Source organism: Athene cunicularia (assembly GCF_003259725.1).
Source record: "Athene cunicularia isolate RWA chromosome 4 unlocalized genomic scaffold, athCun1 chr4_part2, whole genome shotgun sequence".
In the NCBI taxonomy this organism is placed as follows: domain Eukaryota; kingdom Metazoa; phylum Chordata; class Aves; order Strigiformes; family Strigidae; genus Athene; species Athene cunicularia.
This window is the reverse complement of record NW_020799099.1, coordinates 29,614,221-29,631,197: the sequence shown is the minus strand read 5'-3', so window position 1 is coordinate 29,631,197 and position 16,977 is coordinate 29,614,221. Positions and strand designations below refer to the sequence as shown.

Sequence of the window (16,977 nt, the reverse complement as noted above, 5' to 3'; positions counted from 1 at the left end):
AGGCGGCGGAAGGACCTGGACAACGTGAGTGCGGGCCTGCGCGGGGGGCCGGGCCGGGCCGGCTGGCGGCTCCTTACAGGGGTGGGAGGCCCGGCTGCCGTTACGGGTGGGTGCGGGAGCGCCTCGCTTTCTGTTTCGTCTTTTTCTGCCGCTTCTTTCTGCTGCCTTCTGCACTAGGCGCTGGAGGCTTCGTTTTTTCTCTTCCGGGGGGAGCAACCGGCCGCGGCGTCTCGTAAATGGCCGTTTCGGAAGTAAGGAGGCCGCCGGGGCCGCTGCCTGCGGGTAGGGGCCGCTGCCCTTCCCCAGCCCTGCTTCACATACTCCCGAGTAGCCTGGGTGTGGGGTTGTCTTTAATCGAGGGTGCTCGTGTAGCTTGTTTAGTTCTTCTGGGTTACTTTTTTCCACAGGCAGATCCCGTAAATGTAATCTTTGGTTTATATGCTGTGTGCTGGCGTGATGACGGCGTTTTTCTGTTGGGGTGTTTCCCGCTCCCCGCAGCTGGAAGCCTGCGCGGGCAGGGCTTGCTGGCTGTGGCTCTGCCTGTTCCTGCCTGCCCTTCTCCGTCTCCTGGTTCTGGCCCGCTGCGGCGGTGGTCACATGCTGGAAATGGATCAGGGAGCCGAGAGGCTGGAGCCTTAACCTGTGCTTGTGGTAACATCAGTGCCTAACAGAAGACCCATTTTTGTAAGGCGTTTTGACTTTTGACAGCTGCGGTTTTGGTTCATCCTCATTAAATGAAACCCGTGTTTGATCTAATTAGGACACTTACTGAATTGGCTTAATGTCAGATTAACTGCGTGGCATTGTCATCTTTCTTGCTTTAATTTCCCTTCTCCCCACATTGGCTGTAATATCCTACTCGGGCAGGTTATGTCATCCAGCCCTTCCTAACGCTAGCTGTGTTTTGGGATGTAAAGATGGGTTGTAGCCAGTCTTGCAGTAAGTAACATGGTCAGATATGTTCTGATAAAGCTCCACCTGTGAAGGAGTGTGCTGATCTGTTACAGTATTGCGGAAGTAGTGAGTTTACCTGTTCTTACAAGACAAAGAATATTGTCGTAAGGAGCATCACTGCCTCTGTGGAAAGTGTGAGCTGTTAACTCTGCTATTAATTCTGTGACAGGGAAGAATGAGGCTGCTGAAGTGCCTATCCTGCACAGTTGCTTTCAGAGTTTAAAATTATACCTGGGCCATGAAAATGGAGGATGAGGGACAGAAGGCATCTTAGTACTCTTGTTTCTGGACTGTAATGTCAGTGACATAAGAGGAGTGCTACTTGTAAACCTTTAGGCCTGTAGTAAGAAGTCATTTTACCAGGTAGGTATTTCAGCAAGAGTTGTTTACAGCCAAAGACTAGGTTAATTAAAAGGTATCAAATAGGTGAAGGAGGCCTGTTCACACTCCTCTGTGGTTGGGCAAGTGTGGCACTCACAGTACCAAAATAAAACTGATTACATGGTGAAATAACCCTTGATGACTAGTTCCTTCACTATAGGCAGCTGTCTGTAGATTAAATACACTGGGGAGCCAATCTACATTGTCCTGGTTAATATGATGTATAAATCTAGGTCTAATCTGAAAACTTCTTTCTCTTCTTGTGCTAGTGTCTAGAAGAATTACATGACTTATTTGTCCTGAGGCTTGTGCTGCTTTCTGCCATGGCAGGGGGAAGTCCTCCATTTAAAACCAGTAGATATCCCAGTGAACCCTGCATGTCTCTCTGAATAGCCACAAGTCTGGAGTGAGATGAGGTCTGCTGCTGTGTTCTTATTTTGGGCTGTGGTTGGTATCACTCAGGAGAAGAGCAGTCAGCACTTGATTGGGAATCTTGAGTTTCTTTATCTTTTGAAGCAAGCAATTCATAGCGTGGGACATAACAGGATGCTAAGATGGAAATGGAAACTTGAGCAGTCTGAGCATTCATGGTAGTTGTGTATGTTCAACTTAAGATGTATTGAATGACTCTGGCCTGGAAGGAGCAGAGATGCATAGCACTAGGACAAGTTCTGTGTCCACAAGGAAAGGTTTTTCCCTCCACCCATACTTAGCTTTTACCTTTTACTTAAAATGTAAAAGTTACTTCTGGAAACTTACATAGCCAAAACATCTGAGCTGAATATGAAGTCAAAGCCCTGATTCTTGGTGCCTACATGACAAGTAAGGGGTGGATGCTCTCTAGTGAAAGCAGAGAATGTCATGTCCAGCACTTGGTAGCATCATCTTCCCCCTGTGAACTACTACTGCTGCTTTCTTGTCTGGGTTCAGCTCGAAATACCACTGCTGGTGCTTTGACATGTCAGTAACTGAATCACTTGCAGCTGTTACTGGTGCACTGCAGCTTTGTCCTTACTTCTGGACAGAAGTAGGAATAACAAGGATTTTTGCAGTACCTGTATAAAGTATGCAAGACAGATTTTGTCACTTCTTCCACCTTTTCAAATAAACATGCTGATACTTGTATCTCTCAGGAGTGCTGCTCACATACTTGTAATACACTCTAAAGATTAAAGTCCCTGAAGACTCACTGTGATTCTGGGAGGTAGATTAGTATTGGATTCCTCGGGGACTAAGTTCTCACATAAAGATGTGATGAAAATTTGCCTAGAATTTAAGAGCTTGTCTTAAGATGCTAACCTAGTATTTTTTTCCCAAAGCTTGCTTTGCTAACAAGAAATTGCTGTAACTTTATACTTTAGTTTTAGAGCTTACCTGTTGTTACTCTTTGCCTTCCCCTTCTGTTCCAGGGTTCCTTGGAAATAACACAGAGTTTGGAAGATGATCCTCTACTGGATGCACCACTTATTTCATCTCATACATTGCATTCCCAACTGAGGCCAAGATTTCATGCTATCCCAGCAGTTCTCTTTGCCAATTTTCTGTTGCTAATACATGTAAGTTTAAGAAGCATGATTTCCTTATGAAAACTTGCTGTCTCTATTCTGAGTTCTTACTGTTCATGTGGATGGGATTCTCCTGAGATTTGCATACACTGTTCTTTCAAACCAGTGAAGTCCTATTTGCCAGTGATTTTTGATAATGTATATGGTATGTACTTGATGTGTTCTCATTCTGATTGTTTGTTGGCATTAACATGATACAATGCATCTTGTTAGGAAGAAAAGCCTTTTAAATAGTAGTTCTTCCATGCTATTGGAAATGTAATTTTAAAATAATATTACTGCTGTAGGAATGCTTATACTAGTTAGAGAGTTAAGATAATTTTCATGCCATGCCTTCTGGAGGTTGGACTTAATTTCACAGAGTAGACTTAAGGTATTTCTTAAGGTAACTAAACAAGTAAAGTTGGACTTCCTCCAGGGGTTTTGCATGGTAGTGGATGGAGAGGGAAAGGAATTCAGATGTTATGTTTCCTCTGACATATTGACTGTTTAAGGGTGAAAAGCACAAATCTTGTACTGAACAGTATGAAGGCCTTTTCAAGGCTGGTAGGCAGGAGTCTCTCTACTCCTGCCTAGTAGTGAGTTTATCCTCAATAAGCTGAAGAGGTGTGTTGTTGCTTGTGAGTATGTAGAAACCGTGATGAAGGAAGGGTGAAGGGCTACTGATCCTAAGATGTAACTGAAATTGCACTTGCATGGTGCTTAGGGATATGGTTTAGTGGTGGACCTGGTAGTGTTAGGTAAATGTTTGGAATCGATGATCTTAAGGGTCTTTTCCAACCTAAATAATTCTGTAATGCCAGTAACACTGACCTGAAGATAGTATGTGTATAAAGCCAGAGGGTGCACAAGACGTGTGTGTGTTGCTAGCCATTTTTGAGCTTTATTTGATCTCAAGCAAAAAAATACTGTGTCCAGTGCTCTGCAAAACATACTCTCTGCCAGAACTTTAAGCACATACCAACTTCTGAGGGTCTCTCTTTGGATAGCTGCATGAAGCTGTTTTAACAGTATGCCCTAACTTTCTAATTTTGGAAGTAAATGTTTTGTGGGCCTCTTAGTAATAACAAGAAATGTCTGTCACTTCTGTCTGTCAAGTAGATTTAGGAAAGGCTTCTGTTCTGCTGAATAAACTACCAGAATTCCCAATGGAAACTGCATATCCAGCCTTGTTCCCTCTCCCTACCAGAAGAACCCTGGTACGAGACACTGCTATTGGTAGTAGAGCAGTAAATGTTTTTCTACCTAGCCTTGGGGCCTTACAGTCTACTGCTGTAGCCAAATGTCAGTCACCTAGATGCTAGGAAACTGCTTCTTCTCCTGCAAATGGAGAGAAGCATGGGCAGGTGAAGAGTGAAAACTGCTGAGGCCTCTGTGAGCACACACTTTCTGAGGTAAAGTCTTGCTGCTGTTGCTGAGCCTCCTGCAGTGGCCTGTTGGTCCTTTGAGCAGAATTGAGAAGTATCCTTTTCTGTTGGTGAAATACAGCATTATAATTGCCACATGAAATGGTGCTGTCTTTCTGAAAAGATGGATGGGAAAAAACAGGCTCATTGGATTTCCTTCCCCTCTGCTTCTGCAAACACAAACAAACCTTGCAGAACATGGAGACACCAGGTTAGCTTCTAATGCACAGCCTGCCAAAGGGGCAAGTATCCTGGAGAAGTTAAGCTATTGTAGTATTATGCAGTAGAGCTGCAATGCATCTCTAGTGTAATTTGTATGTAACTTGGAATATTTCTACTCCACCCTCCTGTGTCAAGAAATGGAGATAGGTAGCAAATAACATCTTCAGTGCAGCTGCCTAGTTACATACAGTTCTGGAGTGTGTGGGCAGAATATACTGGAGTGTGAGGCTGGATTTTTGAGCGGCTTTCCTTTTGCCAAGCCTTGCTTTTCTGTGGGCTTCTGGCTCCTATCAGCAGACTCTGGAGAGCAATGTAAAGTGTACAGGCTGGAAATAATTTCTTTATATTAACCCTGTCTTTCCTTAATCCTCTCTGTGTATGCACATACTTTGAACTTATACTACTCTTTAATAATAATATTTTGTATATAAAAATCCTCTGTACTGGAGTGAAGCACCTGTTGGACTGTCCTAAAAAAGCAAAACATACTTAAATGCAACTCTTAATATCAGCTATCTGTTTCCTCTTGTGTATACTGCTGTAGTAGATCGGTAGAGCTGCAATGCTAGGCCATTCCTGCTTGCATCAGTTTAATATAGCCATTTTTTGTAATGAAATACATTCCTAACACCTGGAGGGAGTAGAACTAGATGTGTTACTGTTTCTAAATGTCAAACCAAACAATAAATGGGCCAAATAAAGTATGAGTTAGCTGGATTATTCTTAGCTTTGTAGGAAAAGGAGGTGGTAAAATAGTAAAGAAATGTTTTGATAAATCTCCCTCTTAATTTAGCTGCTTAACTCATCTCAAGATAATTTAGGATTTAATTTGCATTTGAAGTAATGGCTTTATGGATAATACAGGACATACTCTTTTTTTCTCCAACCTTTTACCCTGTCTGTCCTCTATAATGTCTTTCTTGGGTATTGATGATTGTGTGAAAATTATTCCCTCTTCTCCCTCCCTACCTCCCCAGTTACTGAACTGTTCACGAGAGCAAGCTAAGGGTAGTGGTTCTACAAGGTTACTTTCTGTGAAGAAAGTTGCTTTGGAAATAACAAAAATATGAAAAATAAAGGGAGTAAGAGGGGAGTGCTGGGCTCTTAGACATGTGTAGAATTAAGTATGGAAACAAAACTAGCAAACGAAAATTGGACACTTCATCTTCAGTTCTGATTTGTTTTTTCTATTGGTTATGAGATGCAGAACACTAGATGCTTCTTAAACTAAGTATGTTAATTGATTTTTTTTTTTTTTTTTTTATTTTTGTTGTATATAGAAGCTCTCAATTTACTTCTGTATTTGTATGAGTTGAGTTTTTCAGTTCTATTTTTAAAATGTTCTTATTCTAGAATGAACCAGGATGAGAAAGTGTCATTTTCTGGTTCACTGAATGAAAGCAGTAGAATATCTTCTATGACAAAAACATTCTATAAAGATTAAAGAAGCCCTGTGTGCATACATATACCCCAGATAATGTGCACCCAAGACTCTGCCTTCTAGTTGGCCAAAAAATTGCTGATGCTTACTGCTGATGCTGAAAATTTGGAAGGAAGTCTAAGACAGGAAAAGTTATGGCATAATGGCACTAGTCTGAAATGATAAGTGTATATACAATCTGACCAGCTACAGTCTGGTCATTCTGACTTAAGTTCTGAGCAAAATATAAAAAATCTGATAGTAAATATACTCAAGAATGATTACCAACTGGCAAAGACGTTAGTTCATTTTTTTAAAATTTATTATGATGATATTCATTTTTTTCTAATGTCATAACCTGGAGATTTTCTTCAATGGATATAGTAAAGGGTTGATTTTCACTTATGAATTGTCAATTTAAAGAAATGTAGGGTAAACCAATAAGATAGGAATCTGTCCTGCAGAGCATTAGAAAGTGTAATTGAGTCTAAAGATGTGATTTATTTTAAGGGAGTATAAACCATGTTCCCCTTAAAGTAAAATTACATAGTAAAGAGGGTCCAGAAATAAGATAAATTCACTATGAAGAGGAGACTTCAACAGTCAAACTGAATTAGAGTAAATTTTGGGAAGAGTGGTGATTCTCAGCTCTGTTCTGCTGGAGGCAGGTCGCCTTCCTGGAAGGCAATCTTACTTCTTACCATTTTTGGTCATTGGTATGTTCCCAGAATAACATGTATTTGTTGTAGTAAGTGTCCAATGTTTTATACATTATCTCAGCTCTACTAAAATCAATTTGGAAAGTAATGCATAATGAATAAATTGCATAACAACTAATAGAAAAGAAGGGTTGACTTTGAGTGGTTTTTCTCATTCTTTTTTCCAGGTTGTTTTTGTTGTTCTAGCATTCTTAGCAGCTATGTTTTGTTCTTATCCCAATCCAAATCAGGATAAGTGCCCTGGGAACTATACTCACCCACTCAAAGTGCAGACTGTCATAATTATTGCAAAAGTAATTCTGTGGATTCTGCATGTTATTTTTGAACGATACATCCAGCACCATCACAGTAAAGTCAGAAGCAGAGGTTACTTCTCAATATACCGATCAACAAGACATCTAAAAAGGCTTCCACTGCTGATACACTCCACAGGTGAGCTTATTTTCCTGTTTTTTCTTCTAAAGCTTTAAACTAGACACAATAAAAGACTGAACACTTTTATATATAGATGTATATTATATATTATGAACTTTAAAAAACCTGCCTCTGAGCATTTATAAATGATACTTATTTTGGTCAGATGGACCTCCTGACTGACCTTTCTGTCCTGCCAGATGCATGTTGTAAAGAACTTTGTAGTGGAAAAATGCCTGCATCTAGTGTTCAGCCAGCAAGGTCTGTGTTTGCAAATCAACATCACTAGCAGCCATACTCATTTGTGTAGTCAGATATGTGACAGGACTGCTAGTCCTTCCAGGAACTGTGCTACTCTTAAGTTCAACAGTTCATGTAGAAACAAATTAATTGCCTGTTGCTCAACAGCTGTCTGAAATCAGTAAGCAATATGTGGCCATATGTGACATTCAGCTCTACTCTGACTGCCTTTTTCTACTTTCTGTGGACAAAAGGTGGTGTATGGGAGTGGTTTAATAGTATATATTCTAGGTTACATCACTGTCCAGTGAAGCTGAAAGAAGTGCTGATGTAATTATCTTGTGTAGCTTTCAGAAACTACTTCAGCAAATCCAAAATCTGACTTGAGGGGATTTTTCACACAAATAGTGGAAATGGAAACAAGGGTAGCTTTCATAATATTTTTTGCCTTTTATAATCCCACTTCTATAAATTTTCTGAATAACTGGACTAGAACTTTCACTAGAATTCATGTTAGAGGGTCTGCTTTATATAAAATGCTAGCTTTCTTTCTGCCTAGCTTTCACTAAAAAATCTAGTCAGCTTGATGAATGTGGAAAACTTCAGGCTCTGGCCACTAGATAGAGCTCTGAAGATAAAGATGTGTTTGTGGAGTGCAGTGACAAAATCAGGCTACAGCAGGCTTAAGATGCTTCAAAAGAGTAAAAGGACTATTTCTGCCTATGCAATATAATCTGGAATACTTAGTCCTGTGTTCAGTCGTAGGTGGAGCCCACTTATCCCCTACCAGACAAATAGGACATGTTTTCAGGTGCTATCAGTTGTGTGCTGTAGATTTTTTTTTTGGATGTAGATCATCTGTAGTTCAGAAGGTGGTTAGCTTCATTACTGCAAACTCCCTGCCGTGCTAGTTGCTGCTGATACCACTTCCATCCTGACAGTTCAGTTGCCTAGTGCAGTATGAAAGAGAACTGTACAGTTTCATAGCTATGTTAATGATCTCAACATGCTGCTGCTTTGGGACACGGGTTATAGTATGTCTACAGGAAAGAAGAGAATGTTTTGTTCTCTGTGTTGGAGAAGAGGACGTGTAAAAAAACTAAGGATGCTCATTAGGTCTGTAACTCAATACTTGCTGTCTTTGACTAATTGTGCTCATTTCAGTTAAACTTTAAGTAACTTGTAAGTAGTAAAATAATAGCTAGGCAACTGGAAGCGTATGCAAGTATCTCCTTGAGAAAGGAAGGTGTCTGTGTCTTGCTTTGTTAGCCTCATTTAAATACACTCAAATCCACCACCTGAAGGAAAGTACCCTCTTGGAGTTGACTGATATGACCTCTTAGGAACTAAAATAAATAAATAATGTCCAGGCAGTTCTGGGGATAAGTAGCAGCAACAAAGCTAGAAATTGAGCCCACACATGTATAATTAGGTATTTCCAGTGCATTTCTTCCACTCTTGTTTTTAAATCAGAAAAATGTACAACTCATCATTCTCTACCACTACTGTCAAATGCTGAAATGAAACCATATTTTGTTGTGAGCAGCATAAGCTTGCATCACCTGTATTAAGGAAATTGGCAAAAGAGGCAAGTATGGTATGCAATGGAAAAGCATTACTTAAGTGTTGCAGCCTAATGCAGACACTGGGGTTAAGAGTACTAAGTTATTTTCAACAGGTAGTGAAGCTTTTACACCTGTAAAATATAACATTTGTTTTCTAGGTAATGCAGCCCTGCTTTTGATTCTGTCAATGCAGCATTCCTTTCCTGATCGCAGTAAAGTGTACCTGTATCTTATCCTGGGAGTCCTGGGCCTGGAGCTGATTAGCTCCCTGACATGCTTAGTGATTTACACAGGTGAGAGAGGCAACTTTTGCCTTCTTGAGACTTACTATAGCTGCTACTGAACTGTTTTGTTTGCCCTCACAGTAGCTCACTTGGGGTACCCCAAGACATTTAACTGCAAACTATAAATACAGAATGATTCTGTACTTGTAGAGGGAGATCTAAGTCAAATCCAAGACAAATGGAGAGGTTGTCAGGCCTGATTTAGTATCCAAGTGCTGCTAAATGAAAGTTCTGTGTTACCTCAAAGCTGTCAATCCACTGAAGTGGCAAAAAATGTCTGTTTAGCAGTGTGTTCTCAAATGTGTGCACTACAAGCTGTGAAGCAGTAAGAGTTCACTAGCTTAATCAGGACTGCTTCTGGGATTTACATGTGTGACTTCCATAGTTGATAGTGTGATTGTGATTTACTATCCAGACTTCCTTTTTCCCTGATCTCACCTCAAAAGCTTCAGTTCCTCTTTGTCTCTAAAATGGAAGATTCCCTTTAATGAATGTTTGAAAAAAAAGATGGCTTTTGGAATTGGTGCTAATACTAAAATAGGATTCTGCTGCATAAAATGGTGAGGTTTTGCTTTGTGCTGTCACTGTTAGCTTGTAAGGTTATCTGCTTTTAGTTTTGGTGTAATTTATCAAGATTTTATAAACCTCTTTCCATTAAACTATTGCAGAACTATCTAAAGTGTTTATTTGGTTCAAAGCATTTATTATTTTCTCTGATCTTGCCACAAATCCAAATAGTTTTGAAGGCTTGCATTAGCTCAAACATAACTGGGTTAGACAAAAAACAAACCACTGAAAAGGTACCGGACACTAAAAAAATGAAATTTTTCTTGCCTGAAGAAAAGTAGAGATGTGTACTGTGAACTCCATGGCTGTTTGAATGGCATGTAGTTCCTGCTCTTGAGTTAAATAGTTTATATACCTGCTTCTCAGATGCTGCTTTCTGATTATTTGAAGCTACAAACATGGAGCTGACACCTTAACTAAATAGCCTCAATGGTACTGGTTTCTTTGGAGGTGGGGGGAGCAAAACCAATTGGCAAAAGTTAGTTTGCTCCTGATCTCTAATCAAACAGGAGGAAAGAGTGTGGAAGTACCTCCTTCAGGAGTTCATGAAACTTAAAGCCATTTTCTGTGGAGGTCAGTATTTCTGTTAATCTGAGTATGTGATTTTATAATTAGTAATTAATCTAGGATATATTTTCTTCTGGAGCATAAAACTTTGTTCTTAGTAATATAATGATGCACAGAGAAGTACTGCTAAGTAGCATGGTCATCTAGGACATAAAATCTCTTCTTGGCTCTCCAGCAACAACATTGAAATCTAAATGCAACCAGAAATAAGGTCCCAGCTCTATGTCCTTGTCTTATGACTGTGCAGAGGCCTGAATGCTGTAGGCTTGTCAGGCTTTCCCCTGAATGGACCAGCATGGCTCAAGCAGACTGACTGTCCTCTGGAGGGATAAAGGCAATGATGAGGGAACACAAGCATGGCAGTCCTAGAGAACTATTCTAAGAATGCTGGAGATCATACCTTCTTTGCATATGCATACTTACTTTCCTGGGAAACTCAGGAAGTTAGAGGTAAATTGCAAACTTTAGCAGAACATCAGGAATTCCAGTGAAACACTGTTTCTTACCCTGAGGCCTCTTGGAGCTCAAAGAGCTACGTTGTGTGTGTCTCTTACCTTGGCAGAAAAGGATAAGCAACTGCAAGAAAGTTGACCTTCACAGTAGTAAGGTCTGAGCCTGGACTTCCATAAGAAATATTAAACTATCTTTCTGGTTATTTGTCACAAAAAGGATTGTGTTTTCTGGCTTGTACTCTGCCATTTCCTGTGTTTGTGAAATCTGTTAACCAACTTGCACTAGGAAGTTGTGGGGTGCAAAGATTTTTGCTTTCAAATTGCATTGAAGAAGGGTCCAGTGAGTCCTGGAGCCAAGGTGAAGGAGGAGCAGAGCTGCATTGCTAGGAAGAGTAAGGCAGTTTCTTTTGGCAACAGCTACCTTACTTCCTCAGCAGCCCCTAAACAACAGTCTAAACTTCATTCTCTAAAGCTTGGTGTGGAAAACTAGGGTTAATTTTTATGTGACTTAACACTTGCCTCAAGATGAGGAAGACTGCCAATCACCTTTCCCGGCAGGTAGTGTAACTTGTTTTCTTGTTTTCCATCTCAATACATGTTGAGGTGAGCTAAGACTGCATGAATGTCTGTCTCATGTATGTAGTGGTGGTTTTAACACTTTAAGCATCAAACTAAAGCTCTACTTAAGCAAAGCAAATGTATTTGGCTAGTTTTGAAAATAGCCTGAGATTCTGTAGTAATAGGGACACTAGACACTTTTTTTCTCTTGAGCAGAGTATGTGACTAGATGGAAGCATGAAGCTGCTTTAGTAGGATGATTTTAAGGGCAGTCCTCTCAGCTCAGGGTTAGAGTGCCCCTCTCCAAAGTAAGCACTTCGCAGGTACCACTTACTGTTAAAATAGTATCAGCTAATGTAGCTGAACAACAAAGGGGAGATAAAGGTCACTTTACACTAGCAACTCATGATCAACCCCTTGTGTTAGTATATTACTCCCAAATTTTGGAGGGATGGTAGCACCAGTTCATATATTGTTTCTCCCTGGTGGAATAATTATTTAACTATTGAATGAGGCATAAATGCTTATCTATAGGAGGTTCACATACCTGACTGACTTTCATTTAAATATTACTGCCTCACAAATAAAAGTGGTTGCATGGACCTGATTGTAGTTTTAAATATTTCTTCTAGCTTGTTGGAGCTGTTTTATGAATCATATGATGCCCAATGTCCTGTGAAGTACCACTGCCTGTCTTAAAATTATTCAGCAGCATGTGTGTGTATATAGCTGCAGGATGCAGAAGCAGGGCTTTGGAAATCTACAGGAATTGCTGTGATTGACCTATAACACACTTGACATACATAAATTGTTCAAGTGAGGTAAATGTGCATGGAATGAAGTATGATACAGCTAAAAATGTCAGCTTACTGTTGTAAGTTTGTTATTGATAAGATAGGGAGTTAAGCTTTAAAAGGTCTACTAAATATATGTATTTAATGACTTTCTTACATACTTCTAATATCACTTGAATAAAAGACTAACATTCCCACAAATAATGCATGTTGGTAATTCCCCGTCTATTCCTTTATTTGTAGAGGAATACCACCACAAAAATAACTAACCTTTGAGCTTAACTTGTAGTTAACCTCTGGGGAGGGTCTTAGCGTGGTTTTAGCAGGGTGGCCTGTAGTAAACCCCATCATATTATTGACTTGTAAGGACAATCTTTCTCCGGGGCGGTGCTGTGGATTTCTCACAGAGCTGGACTCAGTGTTTTTAGTGGCATTAGATGTATTGCTTTACAAGCAGGCTTAACTGCAGCATCCTGAATGCATACTCTGGATCTCTTGGCACATTCGCTCAGTCAGGATCTGGTATTGAATGGCTTTAAATATTTTCAGCTTCCTTCCAGAAATAATGCAGAGGGTGCCTACAGCTTCTCCCACCCATCCCCATTCTACATCTGTTTAAATTTAGAGTTTTTCACGGGTGCCCAGGAATGACTTCTGCCCAAGAATTATTTTGATAGTCAGTAGTGCAAGATTCACAGTTTGAAGCTGATCACAGAGCTACTCTGGTTTGAACACTTAATGGCTTTCTGTAGCAAGTCTGCCCTAGTTTTAGAGCAGGCAGGCAAGCTGCTGCTTTGTTGCAGGTAGTCTAGTTAAAATAGTATTTATCAAAGAGCTGAAGTCAGAAGTTCTGACCTAGATACTAGTATCAGAACTTTCTACAACTTTTTTTTTATGGCATCTTGCTTAATTTATGGCCTGAATTCAGAAACTGAATCTCAGTAGCCTCTCAAAGGCAACTGAAGTTTTACCTACTTTTAGGTGACAGATTAAACTTTGCAAATGTTAAGCAGTATGTTCAAGCTTCCCCATTTAGGTCTTCACTTCTCTGTGGTCTTTTGAGCAGCGGGGCTGAGGAGAGAGAAGAGGAAAAAACCAAACCAAAACGCGAACAAAACCACCAAACCACCACTAACTTAAATCAAGGCCATTCCAGAAATGAGCAGAAATAGGTTTTTGCTTTTCTTTCTGTCCTACTCCTCAGATTGCCTTGTCTTTCAATCTCTTACCCTAAGGCACTCATCAGTTACAGATTTTTTTTGTTTTTAACTTGGAGCGTGATGACAAAGCTTTTATCTTTTTTTTTTTGTTGCTTTTCAACTAATTTATAAAACTCTGTTGCAGTGAAAATAAGCAACTTCAATCGTGCGAAGCCAAGACCTGACATAATTGAAGAAGAAAAGATGTATGCCTACCCTAGTCACATTACCTCAGAAATTGGATTCAGGTAAGATTTTCTGTATTAATATTGTACTATGTTCAGCCGTGGTATATAGGTAACACTGACTAATGTAATGGCATTAATCTCTGTAGACTTGCATATAATTTTAAATCTATCAACCAAAGTAGAAGTGGGAATAATAGTTCTTAGGGAAACTATGCTTAAGGCTGCTATTTTACAGGCACAGATGAGAAGCAGGACAGTCTTGTATTTTCTGTGTACTAATGGCAATTTGTTATGATACAGAAATGCTCAAACACAAGGACAGAAATGATTTGACCATTTATGGCTGGTTGCATGAATCTTTAATGTTCTATAAATAATTCTGCTTAGTCTGGTTTAGTTGACTTTATATGGGAGTTTGAGGAAAGATACTGGTGTCTTACACTGTTACTTACAGTATCCCTATAGAAGTCTAGCTTCTGCAACCAGTTCTTTCAGGGAAGGAAATGTATTGTAGGCAGTTGACAAATGAAGAAGAAAACTCTGTAGTTTTGTTCTGTGCTAGCAGTTGGACATGAGATTCCAGCAAGGGATTCCAGTTTGGGAAGGAACTTTAAAAGTGGGTGGGGCACTTTAAGAGGTAAAGAAGTTCTCAGTGAGATGGAGATCTCACTGAGAATAATACAACATTAACGTCACAAGCACTGAGATTTTTCTGGTTTGTCCTTTGTGTACCTTCTGACTGCTTGAACATCTTCCAGTTGCTGAAATGAATCTGGTATCACTTAACAAAAAAGTCATCAAAACTAACATGGATTTCCATATAAAAATTGTTTTAGAAATTTTCTGATACAGTGTGAATTGCTTCTGTATGTGTGCCTTAGTAAAAAGTTGAAGTGCAGAGATGACTAATGATTTGGCACTTCCCCTTGTGTCACATATGCAGCATGTGCATGCTTTTATGGAACTTGGAAGTAGATGTCCAGGATACAGGAAGGATTTGGAGTTGTCTTGAATTTTGATACAATATCTGACTTCCATCTTGATATAAACACTATGGTGAATGCATGGTGGACCTTATTTCTTCCACATTCAGCTTCTCCCCTGAGAAATTCTCAAATGCCCAGGGAATGAGTCTGCAACAATGACCAGCTGAGGAAAAGACTGATTATTTCTGATTAAAGAGTGCAAACTTCCTGTGAGAACTGATTGCAAAACAGTTATTTTAATTTAGCTCTATACAACTCTGACTCTCTTTCCCTTGAGAATTAAGGTCTATTGAAAAGTGAATCCTGTCAGCCCTTCAGTTGACCCTGGTTATAAGAATGTTTTTTGAGTATTATGACCTCTACAACATAAGCTACTGATCAGGACCTCTTATGGTCCTTTAAGTTGGTAGGGCAACTGGTTAAGGTTACAAGCTTTCTGTCTATGAAACTTCTTTTATTTTTTCCAGTTTAACTACAGCAGGTTTAGAATTGGACCTAAGCTTTTTTCCCCTCTAGCTATTCTCAGCCCTTTCTAAGAACTATGAAAAGGGTGGTAGTGTTACACAAAATGCTACAGGGCCAAGAAGCAGCTTTCTAAGCTCCAAGATGCTCACATGTATACTAAGAGGTCAGGTTCCCAAGTCAGCTAGGAAGAAATAATGTGTAAAGGAAGACTGGAATATGTTCAGGGATTGGTATTTGTTCTTGCTGTATTCTTAAAAGTTCCTAATTATAGGTTTGACAAAATTTTGTACTTTTACAGATTCTTCTCAACTAACTTGGCTTTACTTAATGTTACAGTGTTGTTATCCCAGTTAAAATGAGGAATGTCTGAAAGCTGGAGATACTTTAAGTGGGAGGTTAGCTATACATGAGGTGGTACACCTGAAATAGCACAACTGTGTGGTGCTGATGCTGTTATGGTATTGTGACATATAATAATATTGCTGTATATAGTAGTATATCATGTATGCTACTGCAGGTTAGCAAAGAAATTTGTCTTAAACAGCTTATCCTCAGCTGAATAAAAATATTGTGCTTGCTTACAATGAGCTTCCTAATGCTTTTGGAAAAGGTGCCACCAATTTCTCAGTACAATTGCCTGGCTCGCTAAATTTGTTAGACAGTAACAACCCTTACACCACTACAACTTCACTGTAACTTTCTTAGCAGGAAATATGTAACTTGGTTATGTATAGATGGCATGAAGCTTAGCCAAACTCTTTTCCTGCCTTCTCATGCAAAATGGAGACTAAACATAAAGGTGGTGTAGCTTGCTGCCTCCCCTCAAAAGTTAGTTGAGATCAACAAAAAAAACCTGAAGGAAGTAACTTAGAGTATTTCTTAATTAGCTCTGACATTTTGTATGCTAGAAAGCTGATGTCACTTATTGAAACCCATATTCACTTTTGTTTCAAGGGAAAACTCAAGTTTAGAAGAGATAGTTGAGAAGCAAGGAGATGTAATAGAATATCTTCAGCGACACAATGCACTGCTCAGCAAGAGACTATTGGCATTAACATCTCAGCAAATCAAAACTTAACAGCATTTGGAAAACTGCTGGAGCTCCAGAGGAAACATGAGATAATGTAATACTGAGACTGATTTGTACAGATGACTCTTCTTCAATGATCTTTCACATTTTGAAATAGAAGTTAAGCTGGAAGGATGAGCTCTGCATGCACTATAAGCCTATTATGACTGGACACTGGCTCTCCAGATCATCAGTTCTGAAAAAAGTTCTGGAGCTTCAAGGATTTGTAATTACTAATAGGTTAAAGTTGGACCTGAGGTAATGGTTTACCTTTGTTCAGTTGTTGTTGTTTTGTACTGTATCCTTTAAGCTTCAAACTACCAAAGTATTTTATATTTCTAGAATACAAACTTGTTGTCTAGAAAATCTGACACTGCAAAGGATGTCTTTTTGATTTCTAGTGCTGAAGCTGAGACTAGATGTGTTCTGTCACTGAGTTGCATTACTTCCAGCGTTAGAGGTAGCATACTTCAATAATCCTATACAAAGTGGATACTTGCTTTCTAGATCTGTCTCCTTTTTTTGTCAAGAAAAGGAATTAAACTATTGCTTGTGCCAGTGGGGAAATTTGGCATCCAATTAAGGATTTAAAAAGAAAGCGATGGGTGCCCTAGAATGACAAATCTCACATGTAAGTGTGGGGTACAGAAGAATGTTATAAGCAGTTTGAGCAGTTGTTCAGGATTCTGGCTTTATCTTAAGATCTTCAGGGCTAATAACTTTCCTGTTACTAGGAGTCTGTGTCAGCTCATCAAAAAGTTCAGTTGGCAGAGCAAGAATCTAACTTAATACTAAAATAATTCAGAGCAAGCTTTTCATTGACCTAGTAAATAACTTGTGTTGAATGGGTTTAAATATCCTGTTAAAGTTGTATGTTACATGCACCCTTGCTCTTTATTTTGACTCTTCGGAAAAAGTCAGCATCTTGATTCAAAAGCTACAATGGTGTATGTGAGGGAGAT

At 39.4% G+C, this 16,977-nt stretch overlaps 1 protein-coding gene across 2 annotated transcripts; it reads left to right on the top strand.

Annotated features, from left to right (window-relative positions):
- The first annotated feature begins 75 nt into the window (after positions 1-75).
- Positions 76-16,613, top strand: TMEM192 (transmembrane protein 192). Of its 2 annotated transcripts, XM_026847982.1 has the most exons (6): positions 78-251; positions 2,745-2,891; positions 6,835-7,099; positions 9,045-9,179; positions 13,453-13,555; positions 15,901-16,613. In XM_026847982.1, the coding sequence occupies exons 1-6, from the start codon at positions 237-239 to the stop codon at positions 16,022-16,024; spliced, it is 789 nt and encodes a 262-aa protein (XP_026703783.1). In that variant the 5' UTR covers positions 78-236; the 3' UTR covers positions 16,025-16,613. The 2 variants fall into 2 exon arrangements, with proteins under 2 accessions (XP_026703784.1, XP_026703783.1); XM_026847983.1 differs by lacking the exon at positions 9,045-9,179 and having other exon boundaries at positions 76-251.
- Positions 16,614-16,977: the final 364 nt, after the last annotated feature.